The 24,287-nt window shown below is 48.4% G+C and overlaps 1 protein-coding gene across 4 annotated transcripts in view; it reads right to left on the reverse strand.

Annotated features, from left to right (window-relative positions):
* The window catches only part of frem1b (Fras1 related extracellular matrix 1b), a 66,125-nt gene that overhangs the window by 1,470 nt on the left and 40,368 nt on the right, over positions 1-24,287 (reverse strand). For all 4 annotated transcript variants that reach the window (XR_011982653.1, XM_023813221.2, XM_072699575.1 and 1 more), the window contains 28 exons: positions 23,786-24,109; positions 23,448-23,556; positions 23,152-23,283; positions 21,060-21,404; positions 19,793-19,935; positions 19,094-19,290; positions 18,700-18,790; positions 17,160-17,327; positions 16,435-16,643; positions 16,223-16,316; positions 15,605-15,857; positions 15,306-15,494; positions 13,782-13,967; positions 13,509-13,705; positions 13,173-13,398; positions 12,237-12,381; positions 11,744-11,885; positions 11,117-11,312; positions 10,498-10,762; positions 8,713-9,127; positions 3,645-3,846; positions 3,415-3,559; positions 2,796-2,925; positions 2,449-2,521; positions 2,207-2,356; positions 1,207-1,460; positions 685-732; positions 55-249 (listed from right to left, as the gene is read on the reverse strand). Coding sequence is in view for 3 of the 4 variants with exons in the window: in XM_023813221.2 (XP_023668989.2) it covers positions 55-249; positions 685-732; positions 1,207-1,460; positions 2,207-2,356; positions 2,449-2,521; positions 2,796-2,925; positions 3,415-3,559; positions 3,645-3,846; positions 8,713-9,127; positions 10,498-10,762; positions 11,117-11,312; positions 11,744-11,885; positions 12,237-12,381; positions 13,173-13,398; positions 13,509-13,705; positions 13,782-13,967; positions 15,306-15,494; positions 15,605-15,857; positions 16,223-16,316; positions 16,435-16,643; positions 17,160-17,327; positions 18,700-18,790; positions 19,094-19,290; positions 19,793-19,935; positions 21,060-21,404; positions 23,152-23,283; positions 23,448-23,556; positions 23,786-24,109 (5,223 nt within the window). In the remaining variant the exon portion in view is untranslated. The remainder of the gene's footprint in view (positions 1-54; positions 250-684; positions 733-1,206; positions 1,461-2,206; positions 2,357-2,448; positions 2,522-2,795; positions 2,926-3,414; positions 3,560-3,644; positions 3,847-8,712; positions 9,128-10,497; positions 10,763-11,116; positions 11,313-11,743; positions 11,886-12,236; positions 12,382-13,172; positions 13,399-13,508; positions 13,706-13,781; positions 13,968-15,305; positions 15,495-15,604; positions 15,858-16,222; positions 16,317-16,434; positions 16,644-17,159; positions 17,328-18,699; positions 18,791-19,093; positions 19,291-19,792; positions 19,936-21,059; positions 21,405-23,151; positions 23,284-23,447; positions 23,557-23,785; positions 24,110-24,287) is intronic.

The raw sequence follows: 24,287 nt of genomic DNA on the forward strand, positions 1-24,287 counted from the left end.
ATGTTGTGCTTGTGTTAACCATTTTCGCATTAGCACTGAGACAAACGTTCTGACCTTTTTCGTGAGCCCTTCTAGGCGGGTTCTAGGGGGAGACTGGCCACCCCCAGCAGTCTCGCTTCCTTGGTCCCTGTGATGATGGCTGGACCAGCTCCAGATGGGCATGATCTCCAGTTCGGGGTGGACCTGAGGTGCTGACTGCACTCCCAGAAGGTTTCTCCCCTCTGGCCGTGCAGGATTGATGCCATGGAACTTTCACAGAGGAAGACACACATTACACACTTTTGGTATGACGTTCTGACATCCCCTTGTGGGATTAAGCTCAAATGCATTGTGTGTGAATCAGATAAAATGGCCACCTTCCCAGCACAAACCAGTATCAGTTACTGACAGCTCAATCAATAAGATAAACTCATCCCATCCACCTCACTCTCAAAGTCTCTGGTTTTACAGTATTTGATAGATTGTTCTTGTTATCATGATTCAGACTAAACAGAGTTTTAATGTAGACAGGGTGCATGAACTGGGAATTCCTGACTTCAAAATCAAATGTATTGGCAATATTTCCCCATAAGACACACCAGATTGATGTAGACTCAATTTAAATGATCATTATTTGTCTTTGGCTGTGATTAATGGATGACGTAAGTACAGAATGACTTTCACTGGAGACATCCTGGTGCTTACTGTCCATATTGTCTCTCCGTTCCTCAGCTCAACGCCTGATGGATGAACCTGTGATTCCAGATGATAAACACAAAGAGTATAAATCATAAATCAAGAATAGGTCACACACACACACGCACACACACACACACACACACACATATATACTCTACCAGTCAAAAGTTTTTGCACACATTGAGATTTTCTACATTTGTATGTTACTCACTTAACATTCACTGAAAATACACTCAATATTCTTTGCTAACAGATAAATTTACAGTACGTTTACCATTTGAGTACCTTTATTAGCATGAAAATGTCATATCTTTGATTCATCAAAGTAACCTCCTCTAGCAGTCATAACGGCAGAGAATAATCGAAGCATTCTTCTTTCTACAAGGGACATTAAATACTGCTCTGTTTCCTGGGGTGAAACAGGTAACTAGTGCATTTAAAGGTAAAGAACAGCCTAGAGTTTGACTGCCATCACCACACAACCATAAGTTATGGCCATGTCGTCAGGTGAGGTGACACTTGGCTTACGACGTGGCCATGTCTCCCCAGGGCTGTCTGGGGCCTCCTCACAGGCTGGTCCTGCAGCGGCTCCCCCCCCTCCGGGAAGCCATGCTTGTCCGGAACGTCCCCCCGGGGACGGTAGTTTTCCCAGTGGTCTGCGTCTGGGTCCGGGGTCAGCGGGTCCGCATGCTGTGAGGGGCCGCTGTGGACGCTGGGAGGGGCTGCGGGGGCTGACCACTCATCTCCATCATCGGGAAGCAGCTCATGTGGGTCACAGTACCCTGGAGCAAACACAGCCAATCAGACATTACGCCCTAAAAACATCCAGCTGTATCTCAGCTCTAAAAACATTTGTTACAGGGACATCCATCCATCCATCTTATAACCATTTATGCTGGTCATGGTCGTAGGCTACAGGGACATTGTAACAAAACATATGTAGCAGTTTTACTCTTTGATGACCCTCTTGATCAGGGGTCTCCAACTCCGGTCCTGCAGAGCTACTATCCAGTAGGTTTTCTGTCCCACTTGACTTCTGATGAGCCACACCTGTTCCTGGTATTTACCTGACAACAGGTGTGGCTCATCAGAAGCCGGGTACGATAGAAAACCTACTGGACGGTAGCTCTCCAGGACCGGAGTTGGAGACCCCTGATCTAGATGTACTGCTGTTGATAAGCATGGAGTTTATCCAGCCTTCTCCCATTGGCTTACCAGTATGTGCTGGCAGAGCCAGGATGGGGGGGCTGTGCATCGCAGCGCACACACACTCACACAGGCACACACTGACACAGTCACACACTCACACAGGCACACACTGACACAGTCACACACTGACACAGTCACACACTGACACAGTCACACACTGACACGGTCGCACAGGCTCCTGACTGATGACTGCGTGTCTTTGCTGCACAGGAGGACACCGGAGTGACATACAAATGTCGCATATCGTGTGAGGGAAGGATGCCGTCCAATGAACCGCCACCCCCCTTTCCAGAAGGGGGCGTAGCTGTAATACAATTACCTCCTCTGGGGTCCACAATCTCAATGGTGGTTCTGTTTTTCTGGCCCAGAACCGTGTTCTTCTGCCCTTTCAGGACCACCTGAAATTTCTCATTGGTTTCTTCTAACCCATCATCTTTAATATAAATGTTCCACGTCTTCACGTTCACCCCTAGAGCAAAGACAATGATATATATGTAAAAGATAATGGTGCTTTAAAAATGTCATCTAGCCAAAATATTGATGTTATTTGGTCAAACAAACCTGGATCAAACTGGATCAAATTAGCTGAGCTGTGGGTAAAATCTTTCCCTATTTTTGCAGTTCCATTTTCCACCTGAAATATACACAAAAGATACACAGTATCCCACAAACAATGTTAATGTCCATCCGCCTCACAGATCTTTATCCAGTGCAGAAGGTAGGGAAACAGACTGAACAGAAAGCCAGTCCCTGCTAGGGAACGCTCTGTGGCAGCTTACAGACGGTACCCTCACCGGACTGCATGTCTATTGACAGCAGAAGGTATTTCTGATCATGTAAATCATTTTGTACACTTGTTCATTCTGTTGGCTTATAAATCTGCTTAGACATCACACATCACTGCATACCTGGATGCCAGTGTAGGCAGGGTCTACGCTGTTCCCACTGCGTGTCACCTGCAGGGCCAGCATCCCCACGTTCTCACACACACGGAAACACGTCACCGAAAACTCCACTCGGGACCATTTCACCTCCAGTCTGCAGGGGGCAGCATGTCAGTTAAGCTTCAGCACTACACTGGTATCACAGATATACACATGTAGGTCTTCATCATTCAACTTGTGAAAAGAAAAAAATATTATTTAAAATTTTATTATATGAAATGCAGTAATGGAAATGAAATTTTCATTATTGCTTCTGATTATTCCTTTGAACAGAGAAAGGACTTAAAAAATGGTTGTTTACTGAAAGGCAACTATGTAAAGCAAATTGAAAAGATGCTATGTATTGGGATTTGGTGACTCATACTGTCAGACTGTCACATAGGTGGAAATTTAAATGAAAACCTTTAAATAAATCTTAAAATTACTATGAAAATTCAATATGGTGACTGTAAATTCTAATTTTTCTGCAATATAAATAAATTCCATTTCTGTGTAAAAACTACAGTTGGCATAAAAAATACCAGAGTCACAAAACTTATAAATTATAACAGGTGATTTATGGCAGACGTATCTATCGACATACACTTCTGGAGGCATGGAGTTTCCTGCAGGGTCACTGACTTGGAACTCAAAGCTGTCCTCGGTCCCCTGGACGCTGGGCCAGATGACATACAGCACAGCCCGCTGGTTCAGATCTTGCTGCGTAAAGCGACCTTTGATGTAGCCCCCTGCAGGAAAGCGGAGAGAGGGATCAGCCAGTGGCACTGCAGCAGACCTCTCCTGAGACTCAGCGAGGAGGGGCTGTAACCTCACCTGTGAGGGTGTTCTCCAAGTGCCCAAAGTGGGGCGGTCTCAGGATGATGAACTGCAGCTCCTGATCGGGGCTGTCGGGGTCGGAGGCCCGCAGGTCTCGGGATGTGATGTAGATGCCTTGTTTACCTCCAGGAAAGTTCTCCACTACACTGGCGATCCTCTTGGTCACCAGTCCTGGTGGCTTCCTATCCACAAACTCCACCTTCAGAGACACGTTAAATCAAATTCTTCAGCGGGTAACAATGTCGCCTCCCATCATTGGGTTTTGGGGGTTACAATCCCTGGTTCTGTGTGTGCAGTTTGTACATCCTCCCTGGGTTCTGAGGGTTAACATCCCTGGTTCTCTGTGTGTGCTGTTTGTACATCCTCCCTGGGTTCTGGGCGTTACCATCCCTGGTTCTGTGTGTGCAGTTTGTACATCCTCCCTGGGTTCTGGGGGTTACCATCCCTGGTTCTGTGTGTGCAGTTTGTACATCCTCCCTGGGTTCTGGGGGTTACCATCCCTGGTTCTGTGTGTGCAGTTTGTACATCCTCCCTGGGTTCTGGGGGTTACCATCCCTGGTTCTGTGTGTGCAGTTTGTACATCCTCCCTGGGTTCTGGGCGTTACCATCCCTGGTTCTGTGTGTGCAGTTTGTACATCCTCCCTGGGTTCTGGGCGTTACCATCCCTGGTTCTGTGTGTGTGCTGTTTGTATATCCTCCCTGGGTTCTGGGCGTTACCATCCCTGGTTCTGTGTGTGCAGTTTTTACATCGTCCCTGGGTTCTGGGCGTTACCATCCCTGGTTCTGTATAGTGCAGTTTGTACATCCTCCCTGGGTTCTGGGCGTTACCATCCCTGGTTCTGTGTGTGCAGTTTGTACATCCTCCCTGGGTTCTGGGCGTTACCATCCCTGGTTCTGTGTGTGCAGTTTGTACATCCTCCCTGGGTTCTGAGGGTTAACATCCCTGGTTCTCTGTGTGTGCTGTTTGTACATCCTCCCTGGGTTCTGGGCGTTACCATCCCTGGTTCTGTGTGTGCAGTTTGTACATCCTCCCTGGGTTCTGGGGGTTACCATCCCTGGTTCTGTGTGTGCAGTTTGTACATCCTCCCTGGGTTCTGGGGGTTACCATCCCTGGTTCTGTGTGTGCAGTTTGTACATCCTCCCTGGGTTCTGGGGGTTACCATCCCTGGTTCTGTGTGTGCAGTTTGTACATCCTCCCTGGGTTCTGGGCGTTACCATCCCTGGTTCTGTGTGTGCAGTTTGTACATCCTCCCTGGGTTCTGGGCGTTACCATCCCTGGTTCTGTGTGTGTGCTGTTTGTATATCCTCCCTGGGTTCTGGGCGTTACCATCCCTGGTTCTGTGTGTGCAGTTTTTACATCGTCCCTGGGTTCTGGGCGTTACCATCCCTGGTTCTGTATAGTGCAGTTTGTACATCCTCCCTGGGTTCTGGGCGTTACCATCCCTGGTTCTGTGTGTGCAGTTTGTACATCCTCCCTGGGTTCTGGGGGTTACCATCCCTGGTTCTGTGTGTGCAGTTTGTACATCCTCCCTGGGTTCTGGGGGTTACCATCCCTGGTTCTGTGTGTGCAGTTTGTACATCCTCCCTGGGTTCTGGGGGTTACCATCCCTGGTTCTGTGTGTGCAGTTTGTACATCCTCCCTGGGTTCTGGGGGTTACCATCCCTGGTTCTGTGTGTGCAGTTTGTACATCCTCCCTGGGTTCTGGGCGTTACCATCCCTGGTTCTGTGTGTGTGCTGTTTGTATATCCTCCCTGGGTTCTGGGCGTTACCATCCCTGGTTCTGTGTGTGCAGTTTGTACATCCTCCCTGGGTTCTGGGGGTTACCATCCCTGGTTCTGTGTGTGCAGTTTGTACATCCTCCCTGGGTTCTGGGCGTTACCATCCCTGGTTCTGTATAGTGCAGTTTGTACATCCTCCCTGGGTTCTGGACGTTACCATCCCTGGTTCTGTGTGTGCAGTTTGTACATCCTCCCTGGGTTCTGGGGGTTACCATCCCTGGTTCTGTGTGTGCAGTTTGTACATCCTCCCTGGGTTCTGGGCGTTACCATCCCTGGTTCTGTGTGTGTGCTGTTTGTATATCCTCCCTGGGTTCTGGGCGTTACCATCCCTGGTTCTGTGTGTGCAGTTTGTACATCCTCCCTGGGTTTATACGGGTATCATGTGGTCACTCTTGTTTTCTCCCACAGTCATCAGTTATGTGAATTGGCGACTTTAAATTGTCCACGTTGTGTGTGAATATGAGCCCTGCAATGGCCTGGCATTCCATCCAGGGCCGTCCCCTGCCTCGTGCCCCCTGCTTCCTGGGATAGGCTCCAAGCTCACTGTGACCCTGTCCAGCATAAGTGGTTTTAAAGATGAATGGGCATTCTTCAGAGAAGCTGTGCTTTGACACCACATCACCATTAGATGGCACTCTCAGGATGTCATACCACAAACAATCCCTGCTGAAGGACACTCAGGCAAGCTTGGGGTGAATTATCATCTCAGATATTTCAAATATAATGTTTATGTGCTGCACACATTGCTAAGATTTCATCACATAATATAAAAATTAAATTGTACTATTAGAATTTACAGTAGTTACAATTTAATGAACAGGCAAAACTGTAAATACATTATACAACTGACCTGGCTTTAAAATAATCAAATGCTATAAGATATTTATACGTATTTATATATATTTTACTTTTGTGTTTCTGTCACCTATCCATGGACACACATGTTAAATGTTCCGATTGTCTAAGTCAGTCAGTCTAAGTGTGCTTAGTAGTTACACACTCGGCACGCCGAGACTGCAGCCAGGCGCGGAGGCGTCTCCATGGCGATAGACTGCGGGCATGAAGCCGAAGGAGAGCGCGCTCTTTGGCTCAAAGCAGCACCGGTCCAATTCCGCCAAGTGAGCGAGGACGCGGGTCGTGTCGGCCTCCTACGACAGGGCGATGCTCCTGCTCTCTAAGGGGCCGACGGCGGCGGCCAGCGTGTTAGCCGCTTCGCTGGCATGTCGACAGAATATTCAAGCACGTCGGGGGCCGTGGGGAGGGGCCACCTGCGCGAGAGGCCCTGCTGTCACCGCATAGCATGCAGTGGGGACTCTGCCCGAACCCCGAGCTCCTCATGTCGCGCAGCAGACATGACGCACCTGCACTGTCTTAATGTTTTCTGCTCGTCCAATAAGGACTTCGGTTACCAGTGGATAGCAGTTATCTCCCTTCCTACAACCTGGAGGGGGGGGGTCCCTATACAATCTGCATAAAATGTATACAAAAATATATAAGAAATTGCTAAGTGGATAAGAAAAAAAAAACAAGGTACAAAAATAGGGTAAATAAGACAAAAATTGGGTAAAAACAGGATGTCTGAAGCTCCCCTAACTCCCGATTTACAGTCTAGACTCCCCTATGGTGCTATCCGTCCCTAAATCACGCAAATGAGTGTGATAAAGTCAAATAATCAGATATAGTATGTGTGTGTGTGTGTGTGTGTGTATATATATATATATATATATATGTGTGTATATAATTAGATAAAAAAACATTAATAAAAACAAAACAAAAGACAAAGCATATATACACTTAAGGATATTATTACACCGCAGACGATGCTGGGGGCGTCATGCCTTAATCCTTCGCCCTCGTTTTGGGACCGTTTACAGTGCAGTTGCTCATTACTCCCCTTGGTATTTGACAACTTGATTTCCTTTGACCTTTTCCTTCATCATAAGCCCTCTAATCTGATGCGCTCAGATGCGCTCGGATGCTTGCATTCATGCTTATACAGAAATTCCCAGAATACCTCAAGCTAAATTTATCAGCCAATAAGCGAGTTTTTAAAACATGTAATGGATATTTGAATCATTTAATCAAAATATTATCTGAATTTTAATATTACATTATACTAATCACTGAAAAAGAACAACTTAACTTCCAACAGCAGAAAACAGAACAGAAAGATTACATTGATATTGTTTTTAATTATACTTAATAAACTAGTTTTTTTACCGTTTAAGGTGCAGGATTCAAAGATGATGTTTTATCCGTATTTTATTATGAAATATGTAGGTGCTTTAGTTGACTTGTAATGTAAAGACATGCATAACTGACACATACAGCCTTCATAAACTTTTTAAGTATAAGTTACTTATGTATTCAGTAAAATTTTATTTCTTCTTAGTCTTTCATGATATCCTAAGCCTTCTGTACAATAATTACAAGCCTGTTATTATTTAAAAAATATTGTCACAAAATTTATTTGTATATTTATTTCATTGCAGAATTATGTAAAATGTGCCGTAAATATCGTTTTAGGAGCCAGAAGTGCAAACACAATCTCAAAATGAATATGCGGGTACTGCTGGATTTATAATTGCGTTCCTAATAAAAAATTCTTGTCCTTTTGTGACAATACAAGCAAAATGAATTGGTTGCAACCTTATGGAAACGAAGTGAACTTCTGCTTAGACAATATTAGCTGACAGTTAAATTAGTCTCATTAACACTGAAGCACTATAAACATTGTGATTTACATTCTGTAATTTAATGTATTAATCTGCCTTCATTACCATTATGGGTTATGACTTCAAGATGCATTTATGAGCTGTTACATTGTTAAATATGCAACTTAGGTTATTATACTAGAAAAAACTGTCCATGATCCAATATCACCTGAAGAATTGCAGAGCGACCAGATATCTTCAATCAATTAAAATAGTTGGAAGTCATATACACAGTAGTGGCCAAAATTGTGGAAACACCTAGCATTTATTTGTGGCACTACGCTTTAAAAATTACTACACAAATATTGGCGGTAATGTTTATAAACAATCAAAGAATGTTATAAATATATAATAATAAATAATAAATATCACTCATTGGACGATTAAATAAGTAACTGGAGCAACAGATGAATAAAGTTCTGCGACCTCTAAAACTGGAAATCTTTAGTGTACATTTTGGGATGATCTTAAAGTGCCTATGAAGACTTCTACATTTTCACTGGAACTAGCTAAAGTTCCATGGTTGAGATGATACTGGGACTGGCTCCATGTGAAAGTGAACAGAAGCCTACCTGAATGGTGAAGGTAACGGCCTCCTCAGTCAGCTGGCCATACTGAAGGAAGCCTGTGTTGGTGCCATCGGAGGGCAGGAAGGAGAACTTGTCCGCCTGGGCTGGGCCGCTCTGATGCTGGTAGGTCAGGTCCCAGTTGTTAATGTCAGCCTGGGTAAACCTTGGCTGGGAAAGGGGGTGTCCTCTTAGGAGCAACTTCCCATGTTGGGGCTGCTGGGTCAGAGTGTAGGTCAGGTTCTCTGCTGCCGTGTCAGGGTCGGTCAGCTCTAGGGCATCTGGGGAGATTGGCACCACAGCGCCCTCTGTCAGCCGGAGGCCTTTATTGTTGGTCAGCGTAGGTGGGATGCGGTCGCCATGTCGGATGAGGAAGAGTAAAGTCCCATTTTTGGATGCCACTCCATTGCTGATAATAAAGCTGTATGGGGCATCAGGTCTGATATTAGGGTTAGGGTTAGGGTTAGGGAACATACAGCCACATTCCTGACATTCTTTCAAAATACTAAATCAGCTGAGAAGAACTAATGAAGACCTTGAGAAAGAAATGTTGCACCAGAGAAAAGAGGACACCCAAACAGGGTCTATAAATTAGCACTGGGTAAGAATAGACTCATTGTATCTCTACGTCAGCAGTATTTCGGAGTCTCACCGTGAGTCCGGCTGTCCCTGTCACCCACGAGGTGACAACACAAGCCGGGGTGACAATACCGAAGACCAGCGCCGAGTATCTGCAGAGCTGCTGCTGGTGGCAGCTGTCACCTGACCTGGCATGGCACGGGCACCCGCCGGCACTACCCACATCCACACTGCCCCGGCAACCAACAAGGTGTCATTATTCTCATAAGAATGCCCATATATCATGGCGGTGCGTGGAGGAAAAAAGACAGAACCTCGAAAGCCGCTGTTCCTGGCCTGGCATGGTCCAGTATGGAATGGCCCAGTATGGCCCAGCATGGCCTTGACCACAGTGGCCAGATTGACATGACAGTTCAGCAGGCTTTACTGACACCTCATGCACATGGATTCGGTGGCAGTGTGTGTCCTGACTGGTGGGGGGGGGGGGGGGGCTGCTCAGGGGGGGGGTGCTCAGGAGGCCATCCATGTTCACACTGTCAGTTACCGCGGTCACACTGGGCCAGGGCTTTGGCTGCACTCTGCGAACCTTATGTCAGCTGTGCACCCTGGCACAAATCTGAGGTAAGTGCACTCTCCAGCTAACCCCCCTTCCTTCCCCCTGACCCCCCCATTGTGAGCCCAGCTTGGCTGAAAAACGTCAACCCTTGGGTGACGCTCAGTCAGGACTTCTGGGTGACAAACATGGCCACAGCTGCAGGAGAGGCCCGAGACAGACAGGTCAGCCATGCGGCTCTGCTGCCAAACTGGCAGGAAACGAACATGGAGGAAAGGCTGCCTCTGCGTGCCCCCCTGCTGCCCTCTGCTGGTCAGAGTCATTTCTGCACTGATTCCAAACTATAAAACTAATGCTAGAAAACTTTCTAGAATTGAAACTAGTGAACATTGCAAGAATTGTCTCATTAAAGTCAAGTACACATTTTAAATAGGGACATATAGATGAAATAAATAAATTATATGAATATGATTTGTCTGATTTGTCAAAATGAAAAAAAAATATATATATATATATGAATATATATATAGAAAATTGATAGTGTACAACATTTAGTATCAGACTAGACCATCCTAAACCTTGTTTTTGCCTTCATTATATTTTTCAGCTCGGTACAGAAAGCGTTTTGGGCAGGGTCCGGTGTCCATGGTGATAAGAACCTGAACGCATCCTGTGAGGCCATGCGGCTGTTGTCGTGGGTGTAGCAGACCCGCAGGGCAGCCACGTCCAGCTGGGTGAAGGTGTCGAGGGGGACTCCCGGGTTTTGGACCGTGTGCAGCTGCCCGTGCTCCGGAGGCACTAACACCACATACACCAGCTCCTCCGCTCTGTCCACGCCGTCGGCCGCCATCAGGACGTCTGTCGTCAGGACAGCCCTCTCACCTTCCGTTAGGGTCACCGGCCTGGTGACGAGGGTGAGGTCCCCTTAACCATGTCGGGAATCCCAGAAATAAAAAGGAAGGCATAGAACAAATAATTTTAAAGGAAGAAGAAATATGGTAAGGACAGATGGATGGATGGATGGATGGATGGACAGATGGATGGATGGATGGATGGAAGTGAATATAATAAGGGAAGGTCAGCTGAAGCTTAATTGAAGCTTCATTCCTGAAGCTAGTCTGCATCTGCCTGTTCAGACTGTTCCCTAAAGCAGACAGTGCTGCAGCTTCCTCTGACTGAGATTCCAGTTCTTCTGTACCTCTGGGGTGGGGAAATTTTGCAGGATTGTGAGCCAGAGAGCAGATAGGATATGCCCCCCCGCCCCCCGGCCACCCTCACCTCTGGCCATGGCCTGCAGCGAGATCACAAAGCTATGCGGTGCCGACATGTGGTCTCCGTCGCTTAAGTGGAAGCGGAAGCCATCGTGTCCTCTGAGCCCCTGCGTGGCAGTCTGCTGGTACCACAGGCGGTTCATCTCCACGTCCTCCTGGGTGAAGTTCTGACCTGACCTCAGATCAGTCCAGCCTGCCCCGACCTGGACAAACACGAATCTATCAGGAACGTCGTTTGGTGCTCGAATTCCAGAGCGACCAGAATCCTCTTACTGAACAAAAGGAGACCATGAATACACATTGATTTCATTATTCCAAGAGCAAATTTCCAAAACTCCCTGAGTCTATTTTAATCGTTTTCAAGGTGACGCCACCAATGAACAAAAGCCAGGTTTCCTCATCATATGTTGCAGTACTGGGGACCAAAACTCACAGTCATCATGTAATCTAACAAAGGAGTTCAAATGTTTAATTTCGATAACTCCACAGAAATGACACCTACTTAAGAATTTTCTCTTCAGAAGTCCACACTCTTTTCCAGTCATCTTGAGATCAAGAGCCCAATTCAGTGGCATGACTCTGTGTGCTAAGTGACTGTCAGAGCTGAGGTGGTGTTTGAGGCACTCTGGCTGACCTTCAGCTGCAGCTGCCCGAACCGGGGGCCGGCGCTGAGGACGTAGAGGAGCTCATGGGCTGGGGTGTCTGCATCTTCCACCTCTAACAGCACACTGGAGATGACTCTCCTGTCCGCAGCCACCAGCTCCAGACCAGTATTTCTGAGCAGACAGGGGGGGGGGGGCATCGGGGGAACCCTAGTGGGTTTGGGACTCCCAGCCTGATTCAGAACCGGGGTGGGGCCGGCCTGTCACCGGCTCCCATATAAACACAGAGACACACTAAGTCAGGTGTGCTCTCTACGCCTCCCCCTGGCAAACATCACAGAATCACACGCCGCTGTACCGCAGGATGAAAGCGAAATTCCCAGTCTGCCCCAGAGCCCTCGGCCCACGGACAGCGTAGGTCATGTTTGTTGTCCTCTCCTCCGTCCCTCTGGCATTGCAGCCCCCTCAGCCCACTTCCACCCGCCTCTATCCGACGGTTTGGAATCCGTGCCAGGGTGTCCTTACCTCCGCAGCCATGGCTTTTCATCATTGACTGGTAGGACGCGGACGTGTGCCGTCCCCTGGACTGCGCGTATGCCATCTGTCAGCTGCATGCTGAAAGCGTCCTTGAAGGTTTCTGTGTCATCGTGCATGTATATGATCTTCATTCCTGGGGGGGGGGGGGGGGTTCAGGGTGAGGGGCGACATGAGCCAGCTGCACAGTCAAAGCTCTGTGCTGGCCTGTGTTTTTACAAGCCTCTGCCCGAACGTCGGATGCCTTTTCCCCCCACCTCACCCCAGTTTCCCAACTGGCCCCCTTCCTCTCGGAGACGAGGAAGAGTGGCAAATGATAGGGAAAGCAGCCGAGTGGGTGTCTGGTGCCGGCGCCGCCCTGGTGGCTGGCTCTCGTGTGTTTCCGCCCTCTTGTCGCGTTCGATAATGAGGACGCCGCTTGGCCGCCAGACTCCCAGCATGCTACGACCGTGAGGCGCGGGGCACAGTTGGAAAGGCCCTTCCTAAGCGCCGAATGCGCCGTGGGTTCTCTGTGACGCCCATCTACAACATCTGCTCCGGGGGGGGGGGGGGGACGGGACGGCAACACGAGCCTGGTGGCCAGCACAGAAGGACGGCTGAGCTTAGGATGCAGACAGTAATCAGCATCAAAACAGAGCAAAGAAACCAGGACAGCAGGGGGTGTTTAAGGACGTAGCTGCGATTGGGCTGCTCCATTATACCCTGAGTAGGGCAGTTAACCTGTACGATTTCAGTGAAATAATCCCACTGGCAAAGCGAAGCTTATTTGGCTAAAATACAAAATATACTGTAACAGGTTACAAGAAGCAGAGGATGTCCAAATATAAAAAAGCACTTAATGGTTAAAAGGTTAAAAGCTACAGATGAAAGGATGAGCTCTGAATGTGGATAATGTGATATCTGTGTCTCAGGGCAGAATCTCCTGACCTTGCCGAAGCTGCTGAATAGTGAAGGACTTCACGAGCAGGGTACGCTGGAGGAGGCCCTGCTCCATCTCCAGGTAGCGGCTCATCTGCAGGCCATAGATGCCGTTCAGCAGCATCCCGTGGGCTGGGGGCACTAGGACCGAGAAGGTTAGGGTGTCTGCAGGTACGTCCAGGTCCACCGCATCCAAAAGGTCCGGGCCCAGATCCTTCATCCCTCCCTCTGCCACCTGAGGGAAGACAGGACCCAGAAAGGTGGAGGCCATGGGCCAGATCGAGCTGAGATACAGCTGATGAGGAAGAGGAGGATGAGGACGAGGAGGATGAGGAAGAGGCTCACAGAAAAGTTGCCGAGCAACAGGGACGGCTCCTCGTCATTCGTGGGGTTGATGATGACATAGAAGGGGACGGGGGCTGACTTCTGCACCCCGTCGCTGACTCTGACCACAAAGCGGTCCACCGTGGCCTCCACCCCCCGGTGCCGAGCCTGGACGTAGTTAATGTACCCGGCGCTGAGGTGCGGAAAGCTGAAAGAGACTGACCCCAGGCACCAAGAGTCAGCTCTCTGCAAAGCTCTCCTGGCAGAACTCACTGGAAGATCGGGGGGACTCACCCACTCCGAGCCCGGCGTTGCTCTTCTCGAATCCGGGCGAGGGCAGGGTGTTTTCTATGAAGCCGTGTTCTGGGGGGGGATCCAGGGAAAACAGGAGCTGGTCCTGGGGGGAATCAGCGTCGGTGGCTCCCAGGAAGCCGCCACAGAGGCAGGCGACGGACCCCTCGTCAACCATAAACATGTGCCCTGGTGAAAAAGAGGCAAACAAGCACAGCAAAAACACTCTGATTTGTGCCAAAAAAAAAAAACAAACACACTAAACCATACTTGGCACACTCGCTTACTTTAATTTATACTGCGTGCCAAGATCACGGGAATTTCGAAACATACACATGAGATGCCATTTCGGTGTGAGCTTTTGAAAAATCAGGGCATCGCAATGTCAGTAATGAGCTGATTTTTAATTCTCAAAGAAAGGAGTGCTAAGGAAAGTCAGAAAATGATAGTGAGGGATAGACCCCCCCATGGAGCGATGGTCCCAAAAACCGCTCAGTCTGGCCTTGTCCTCATCCATCTCCCCCCACCCCCCTGGTTTCCGTCCGGCTCGGCGCCCAGCCAGGCCTGTGCCACCTGGGCCTCGATGAAGCCATCATCGCTGGCCCTCGCTGGCATCTGCTCCCATTTACTGCGCAGATAAATAATGAATGGAGAGCGGCCACCAATGGGGCTGCGGACGGATCAAACTCAGCAACAAGGGGAGAAATTAATGACCGGGGGCCTGGGATAGAGATGATAAAGCACGCAGGCGGCGCGGGGAGAGTGGCAGTGACAGACCGGCAGTCCGGCGCATCTTTATTCAGCGCTAACTAATTAAACAATTACATTTGCGCGCAAAGCGCCTCCACATTGGCTGGACCGTGTGCGATTTCCAAATGACCACGTCGCCGTTCCCATCATAATAAAGGAATGGATCTTGGCACCAACACTGCCTTGCCTCGCCATGCCGCTCTCACGGCCGCTAATCCTGACCAGCTGCTGCCTCCCCTGCCCCCGTGCCGGGATTTCCCGCCAGGTAACGTGGGCCCGCCAGGAGCCCAGCCTCATCCCCACCATTGTCTCCACACGGTCACTGTTCCCCATTGATAACCGCTGAGGTCTAACAGGAAATTCTCCATGCTGGTTCCAGCTCCCGCTCCCTCCCCGGCGTGTCAAACACCCCAGCGCAGAAACACAATGTGAGATGCGCAGACACCCCCAGCGCAGGGCATGCGACTCGCTGATAAGGGGCTCCTCCTCAGCCCTGGCTTGCTACCTGTCACTTTGGAACCCTCTTCAGAGGCAATATGCAAATCCGATGACCTGCTTTAGTTGTCGCTCGCTTTTTACTGGGAGGTTGTTCGGGACAGAAACTGACCCTTAAAGCTGAAGTTGAGCACAATGGAGCTAAAGTGAGAGGAATCGGCTTGTGGCATCCGAGCCGGCTCGCGTATCACGGACTGCAGGGAGATACCCGAGCCCCAGGGCCGACTTATAGGCACTCCGCGCATCTCGCTCAGTAGCACGGCGCACAGTGCAGAGCTTTACCAATCGTTATGACAGGGGCCTGGTTGTTGACAGGAAGGACGGTGATGTTAAGGTCATATACAGGAAGGAATCCGTGCAGGGGGACAGGTGGTGCATCTCCATGGCAACAGCCCTCCGGAGCTCCAGCCTCTCCGTCCGACACGATTAAGGTGACAGGGTCGGACACAGGATGGGGTCCGATCTCACCTCCTGTGGGAATGCACAATCCTTGAGAGGTACGGCCGGACCAGGCCAGCTTGGATGAATGTCCTGCTTTACCTGTGTGCGTGTTTACCTGGAGAGTTCAGGTGAACGATTACCTGTGTGCACATAGAAGATCAGTTCCTGGATGACATCCTGCTGTGTGAACTTGTCCACCATGACGCCGCCCCTCTGGATCTCCCCCAGGGCGGGCTCACGCACCAGCATGTAGGAGAGACGGGCGTCGTCGCTGTCCGCGTCCGTGGCGAAAAGGTTCTCGCCGGTGATTTGCACGCGCCCCCCCTCCTTGCAGGTCAGCCCTGAACGCAGCCCCAAGCCAAGCAGGGGTGGCTGGTCATTTACGGGAAGGATCTTTACAGGAAGGAAAAGAACAGATCTTACGGTTCCTCAGCTACACCTTGCATGGTACTTAATCACATGGCAGATGTTTAAGTCAAAAATAATGGATATTATGCAGTTTTACAACTTTATCAAGTTATAGAGACATCTGCATGCCATTTCTGCCTGATATATGATAGAGACGGCCTTCCTGGCATCCAGACTGGCACCGGTATTTAATCCCCTGCCCAGTTTCACAGCGTGGCCAGTAGAGCCACCAGAAGCAGCCAACTTGACCTCTTAAGCTTCCCATCAGGCCCACGTTGACGTGGGTGAGCGACCCGGGCGTGAGGAGAGGTCGAGGGCCACTGGCGTGTGCCCAGTCGCCAAGGTGTTACCTGCACGGGCAGCCGGCCGTCAGCGGAGTTGGTGCCATCTGTCGCCGTGAAGCCTATGGCATCTTCCAGGGTCTCGCTGTCGTCATGGATGTATCTGCAGCAAGAGGAGCTCCAGTGTGAAGCCCTGTGTGTACCTTTACCCGTCCGTCTTCTTCATACACAGCCTTAGCTGTGCATCTCTGTGTGTCTATGTGTGGGGACGCCCGCCACACCTGACCCGGAGCATCCGCAGGTCCTGTATGGTGAAGCTGTACCCCTCCGTCAGCGGTACCCCCTGCAGCTCAACCCTTCCGTGCTCAGGTGCCGTCCGCAGCCGCACCAAGAGCTGATCCCCCCGGCTGTCCGCGTCCCGCACCAGGATGTGCTCCTCTGTTAGAAACACGCCTCCTCCCTCCTCGAGTCGTAGGAGGTTGACAAATATCTGAGAGTGACAGTGACAGAGAGCACCTTCAGCGACCCTCACGGGGGTGGGGGGGAGGGGGGGCGCTCGCCGTCTCATTTGGGGGAGTTAAGTGACCAGGGCAGCTCCTTTTGATTCACTCCGCCTCTTCCTCCTCCATGTCCTCTTCTGGAAATGACTCTTTGTGCTTGTTTCCCCCTCTGTGACCCCATCCTGGCCATGTCTCTTCCAACCCATGTTTCAGTTCTTTTGCTCGACTGTTTAATGACACTTCAAGACTAGCAGCAGGATTTTGACATATGTATTGACAAACTTTGACGATATAAATTCACGCAACACCTGCCCTTCTCACATCTTTTCACGTGAGGATCTGATCCTCATTTCACAGTATCTGGTGCAAATATAGTGTTGTTTCCAACAGAAGTGTCTATGAGGTGTCATTGACGCAGAATGACATTAAATTTTATTTAAAGATTTGCCCACATGCCAGAGTGCCTTTTTGGAACAGATTAAACAAACAAAGTCACACATACATACCTCAGGAGGCTGATTGTCCACTGGCGTAACTGTGATATTGAAGACAAGGCCGCTGAGTGCGCCGCCCTGCTGGTCACTCACAGAGAAAACAAACTGCACAAAGATGGGCTCTGGTCCAATGTCTTCAAGTGGAGGCATGTACCCCACCTTCAGGTGGTTCACTGCATGCTGAGGAGACAGGTTGAAAGCCTTTCATAGCACAGCAGAGGGCGATGCCGAACCGCAACCTTCCAACTGCCTACCCAGTGAAGGGTGACAGGGGGGCAAAGGAGGCAGCACAGAGGGCAGCAAAGGGGGCAGTCTGCAGGGGGCACAAAAAATAATAAACTATGGGCAATTCAGAGGCGCCATAGCACTTAATGTCTCCAGAGGCCAGAGATGAAACCCACACTTTTCCTTTAGCAGAAACAGTAAGATACGGTCTAGTAAACAGAGTGGTGCCCATGACAGCACAAGTGGCACCTCAGGTTTCTGAGGTTTACTTCACGGCCACTTTTACTACAAGTATTACCCTCCTTGAAAACCACAACTCAAAGGGTTCTGCTTTCATATTTATTTTAATCTACTCACAGGAAGGGCACTTGGAAATTTAGCCCCAAAGAAGTACAGTTTCTGACATTTGGGAATTGCTTTAAAGTGTTTGGCAAGTCGTCGTATGGACAGGAAACATGCATCCATCTTCGGAGAGCTCCACTGAGGCTCCAAGGGATGTGGAAACTTTCTGGCGGTTAAAGCCGGATGCATCCTGCACAGAGTCCCTCACAGGACACACACTGACACACACTGAATGCAGCTTTAATTCACCCCAGTGTATGAAGGAGACCCAGCCTAACCCATAGGAAACCAACAGAGTCAAAATGGGGGGAGGAGGGGTGGGGTCAGTGCAAACAGCTTGAGCAACAGAACAAGTATTGATGTAAAACCATGCAGGTGGTGCTGGGGCTTTGAGGTCATTCACACTGTAATATGGGCTGCATTGCACTGCATACTCTGGTGCAGTTGAGGTGAACCTGTCACTGAGTAACAGAGGGAGCTGGTGTGAGTGCCCCCTGGTGGCCTGGAGTACAGGCAAGGGTGCAATGTGACTGAGCTACTGAGCCAAGTCTGGAACATTTGACTGGCTTATTGAATAGATTGAAGAATAACTGGGAAGCCAAATGCACAGGCAATGCACAAGTTAATTAACTATTACACATGTGATTACCAGTGTTGGGCATTTCAGGTCCAGAAGCTACAAATCCAGACCAAGATTATGTTTCTATCAACCAGCTGAGTCTCTGTGATTGTGACTCTTTATCACTCAATTGGTTGGTAGAAACACAATCTGGATTTGTAGCTTCTGGACCTGAAATGCCTAACACTTGTAATCATTTACTAAGGAAAAAATAGAAGCGTAAAGGACATCGTTTCTATCAAAATATCAAATGTGTTTTGGTATGGAGTGCTGAGACGACAAGCTTGAGCATTACACTGAGCAGAAACAAGCAGTCTAGGCACAAATTACTGTACTAACTGCATTTGCTGTATCAGCTTTGGGTACCTGAGTGAAAGTCTTCAGTACTGGAAGAGCAGGGTCCTTCTTCATGGAGAGTGCACTGTCAGCATAGAAAAGCCTGCCAGCATCTGCTAACCTGTCCAAAGACAGCACGCAGCTTATAAACCCTGCATGTGAAGCGTTAATACTCCAGATAGCATTCATAAAAATGTACGTAAGTATACTAATACTACCTGCAAGTCCCAACAGGACAAGGGGCTTACAGATACATGGATGGAATAGTAATAATACTAATATGTGTCTGATTTTCAGACATGCAACTCAAATGTCCAAGAAGATGAAGCTGTTCAGTTCTGTGAGTCACTGTCTGGCCATAACTCAAAGCCCCACACGGCCAGGTCTCCGCATGCTTTGGCCTACACTGCACTAAGCCATTTACCAGGCAGCTGTGGGGCTGAAGCAGGGCCGGGTGATGGAGTAGATCAGGTCTGTGTCGGGGGATTCTGGGTCTCTGAAGTGCAGGTGGCTCTGAGTGAGGTGGATGACCTCGGTCTCCTTGACCGTGACCGAGCGAACGACGCCGGGAACCTCGTGCGGCAGCTGGTCCTTCACTGGAGAGACGTGAACCACCACCGTCTGGCAGGCGGCAAGACGGCAAAAAATCTTGATGAAGAAGCAGGTTCTTAAAAGTACACAGGCAGTGCCCGGGTTACCGATGAGATGCATTCCTTAAGCCCGTCTTTGAGTCGAATTTGTAGGTAAGTCAGATAAATAATAATACAATACAATAATAATTATTATGCAGAAATAATAAAAGTAACTGCATACTGTACTATACTGTACTGCGCCTCAAGCCGACGAACTGCTGAAGCCACGCAATGTTTTCACAAGTGTCACAAAGTAGTTTGTGCATTCCTTATTACGAATCATTGTATTTAGCCTGAATTTTTTATGTAATAGAGTTTATGGCAGTATGTTTGAACATATGAGTTGTCTGTAAGTCGGATGTTCTTAACCAGGGGACAGTATTTCATACTCCACTGTTAAAGCATGTTTAATTACTTTTAAGAATGAAAGTAACTCTCTTTTTCATTCAGGGCAGAATAAAACAGGTGTGTCCAGGTTGGGGGACACTCACATGTCTTTGGGATAAGTTTGGTGGCTGGTGGCTGTCGGAGAGGATGAAGTCAAAGGAGTCTTCAAAGACCTCGTCTCCTAGGTGTCTGTAGTAGATCAGGCCAAGGAGAAGGTCCCTCTGCAGGAAGCTAGTCACCAGCACTCCTGAGCGATAGCATCACCGGTAACATCCATACAATCCACTCTGCTTCCCCTCTAAATACCGCCTGAACTGCTGAGTATTTTTAACAGGAAGTTTGCATTTTTAAGCGAAATATCCAACCACCTTATAACCACTTATCCCAGGTCACGAGGGGCCTACAGCCTACTCCAGACAGAGGGTTACTCCATGGTTACATACAGGCAGTCCCCAGGCTGCCATTGAGACACGTACCCTATGTCTGTCTATAAGTCAAATTATGTCAGAACAGGTACATACGGTTCTTATTTAGCCTCAGTTAGTCAAATCTTTGTCTTAGTAGATAGTATACATTTTACCTTTCAATGCATATGAAATACTTAAGAAATACTTCAAAACATTTTAAACACAAGAATACAGTATATAATAATAATACAGTAATAATAAAAGTAACCAGACCCGGTATTTTATTGTACCTTGAATGGACGAACTGCTGAAGCTGCATAATATTGTCATAGATTACTGCATACATTCGTCATTATAAACCATTATGTTTGACTTAAAATTTTAATATAATGGGCTTTATAGAGGTCCGTTCATAAGTATGACGCGGACAATTTAGAAACGCCAGTTACCCTAAATCAGGGGTCTCAAACTCCAGTCCTGGGGGGCCGGAGCCCTGTGTAGCTTAGTTCTTTCCCTGTTCCACCACGGATGATTCAGCTCAAGAGTTGTGTGGTAATTAGCACAAGGAGTTAAATCAAGTGTGCTAAATGAGGGTGAACCAAAAACTGTGTAGGGCTCCGGCCCCCCAGGACTGGAGTTTGAGACCCCAGCTCCATAAATGAATGTCTTTAGACTGCAAGAGGAAACAGGAGAAACCCATACAACAAGGAAAGAGCCTGCAAACTCCACAAACACAGCGGAGATGGGATTCAAACCCCCATCTATGAAGTGATGAAGCAATAGCGTCACCCACTGAGCCGCAGTGCGGCCCATTAACCAAACATAACATATTGCCTTTATAACTGATTAACTGATGCAGAAAATGAGCTTACTCCGTAGCCATAAGCTCTCATACTTTGGCATGTCTTCTACATTACATGCAGCAGGTTTTGCAGAAGAACAGACGAGTCACGCTGCACTCTACCTGGGAGCTGGGGAGATGACCTCCTGATGACCTCGCCTGCCCGCGGGGCTGTTAGTATCTGGTACAGGATGTAGTCATCACTGGAGTCCAGATCTGAAGCCAACAGCATGTACTCCTCCAGCAGGAGCGAGCCCCCCTCAGGCACCTCGAGAGCCATGTTGTTGATCAGGATCGGGGGCGTGTCGTCTTTGGGGAGGATGTTGATGGGGAATCGGTGCCGGATGCTGTGCTGGCCATCGGTGATGCGGAACACGATGTGGTCGCGGGTGGTGTCGCTGTCCGAGTGATGGTACACAACCACGCCCTCGTGCAGGTCATGCACCTTGAACATAAAGCCTTTCCCACCTAACAGGTGGAGATCGAAAGACCTTTGGTCAATCAGGGATTCCTCTGGATTTGTGGATCAGTAAAAAACCATGCAAAATGCAAAAAAGTGATGCATATAATCAATAACTCATGTACAAATAATATAAGTGCTATTCACAAGTTTCTTTGAAACAGACACGGAAAGTTGATATCCGCATTAAAAAAGAGATATTTTAAATTAGTGACTCATTGGTCAACTTTTAGACATATTGTGGAGGATACAAAACTTGAAAAACAGCAATTTCTGTTCTAAAAGCCCCCGAGTTGGCTGTCACTCGTTCTGTCCCCCTTCGATAAAAACAGAAAGAAAGATGGCCTTCTTCCCAGGCAGGGGAGTCGCAGCCCAAAGCGAGGCTGGACCGCTCCTGCTTGCCAGAGAGACAGAAGGACAAGGTCGCCAGACAGATTGAGTGATGGATAGTCTCACTATAAACCTAATTAGCAATTTTACCAAGGGAAATGGCCGTAAGTCCAACAGAGAAAAAAACACTTGGTAATTGGGCCCAAAGGTGGCTGTGGGCATCAGGCCCAAAAATATAAAGCCACTTAATACAGGTACCAAAGATGGAGGACACAGAGTGGAGGTACAGGCTGGTTTCCATTTGGCTGAAGGCGTCGGATCAAACCTATGCTGACTCTCCCTAGTGTAAGAGTTCCAGAGGTCTGCGGTGAGCGATTCCCAGTCCCTCTCAGAAGTCCTCCAGAGACACCATGTGGTTTTTGAGCAGCAGGCATTAGAAAGTGAATTGATCAAGGCTACAGAGCAAACAGGTGTCTAAAAGCAAGCGGGTCAGCCAGACATTCGGAAATGAGTTTTGCTGCCCAGAAAAGTCAGAAATCCATGTGCTTTTGCAGAGACATAAACAACAACTACGGGAATGGTGCAGTGTGCATTTAGAAGAAGCTGTTGTTATTCATTTGTGAGAAGGAATTGGTCTAGGAGATATCAGCATGGGAGCTACGATCACAAGCAACAGCAATCACTCCATATTGCAGAGTTGGGTCTATTTTTTCTCATTTAATTAGCAGGTTTTCATTTAAAATGGCACCGCACTCATAAGACAGGAAGAGGAAATTATACTCCTCATTGAAAATCGTTGTGTAAACGTGAAGAAATTGCCTCAAAGAGTATTAATGACTTCGTCCAAAGAATCAACGATAGACTAAACAGTGCTTAGCTCCCTGCTGACTGCAACATAAAAAAAACATATCGCACATCTGGCTGGGTTGGCGTAGCGCTGGGAAACGGCTCAGGCCTACGCAATGCGCTGCGCTAACGGGCCGCTTTGTCGAGCGGCGAAACAGAAGGACATACGTTGCCTCTCAGATGACATCCTCGCAGACGGGGCCCTCCAGCAGAGTGCCAACAGTGTGTTTTACACCCGATTAGCAAACATGTGCATGCCACTCCGCATGTGTTTCCCAAGACATGGTGCACTCCCAGATGAAGCCGTGATCCTGCCATCCCAACAAGGTCATCCGGAGGCCACTTTTTTGTAACCAAATTCTTCCTGTATTTATGTTGATTCTAATGTTCTTTCTCTGTATCCGCAACCTTAGCATGAAACCTATTTTGTCAATGTGATAATGGCCCTTTACTGAAGTCAACTGCCAGAGTGTTCAATGAAACATAGAAATTGGCAGAAGCGTTCTGCCCTGTCGTAGCTCTGCTGGCTAGTGGGTACCTGCCTGGTAAACTGCCCTGCAGCCCTTTACCGGCGCTCACCTCGAACACTCAGTTGTCCATGTAAAGGGCCTTCCACAGCCACCAGGTACACCGCCCCAATGTTGTCACTGTCCACAATTTGCAAATTCTCCCAGGTGATTGGTCTGGATTGACCCTCCAGCAGATCCATGCCTGAAAAACAGAGCAGCATATAATGATAGTCTATGAGAAATGAACTGTGCTGCCTTTGAGCCTCTCAGAATAGCCGAAACAGTACATGCAGGGTACATAAAGACTGTGACAAGCAGGAAAATGCTGCCAGATGAAAACACTTATACTGCAACATATTAATGTACCCATATTCCAGGAGACACGAGGGGCATTTGTCTCTGCCGTCCGTACTGAGAAGTGAACCATGATGGCAGGACTAGGGACAAATGTACTGTCGATGGCTTGGAATTCTACCTGAAGAGAATGGAAAGGTATCACTGCATGAGAATCATAAGAAGGGGCTATTATTTTTTGAATTCTTGGACTAAAGAAATGATGAAGTAGGCAGACACCCTTTAGAGATAGTTTTCTGTGGTTCCTTGATTAGTCTATTGTAGAACCTTCAAGCCTCACAAAGTTTTGACCATGAGAACCATCACTGAATGTCCACATTTCACAACTCGTGTACTTTCGAATAGAATACCTCATAGTTCCTTCTGCCAGTGTGACTGCAGTTGGGGGGCTGGTAGGCGATCTTCATCTCGTGGAGATCCTGCCAGGTGAAGGAGGTGATTGGTTTGGTGTGGTCTTCTAAGTGCGTGATGTATCCCTCAGATGGGGGTTTGGTGACATTGAAAACAAGCTGTGCTTGTGGAGTCTCATCGTCCTTGGCGTCGAGCGCGGCCGTGGTCATGGGGGTGAGGATGAACTGGTCCACCTCCAGGATGAACATAGACATGAACGCGGCATGGGGAGGCTGGTTTTGTAAGGCACCCCGGATCAGGACTGGGATCCAAACACTCTCAGCCTAGTTCGCAGAGACACAGACCACAATGGAATAGTATTATTATTAACATTAATAACTATGTTATGACTTATGACTTGGTCACCACTTAGTCACAATGGACCAATCTGTACTATGATCTATCCATCTATTATGTAACGCTTTTTTTTTAAACGATTTTTATGTTTTTTGCTTTTCTTGG

The sequence above is a fragment of the Paramormyrops kingsleyae genome, chromosome 15, assembly GCF_048594095.1.
Source record: "Paramormyrops kingsleyae isolate MSU_618 chromosome 15, PKINGS_0.4, whole genome shotgun sequence".
Taxonomy (NCBI): Eukaryota; Metazoa; Chordata; class Actinopteri; order Osteoglossiformes; family Mormyridae; genus Paramormyrops; species Paramormyrops kingsleyae.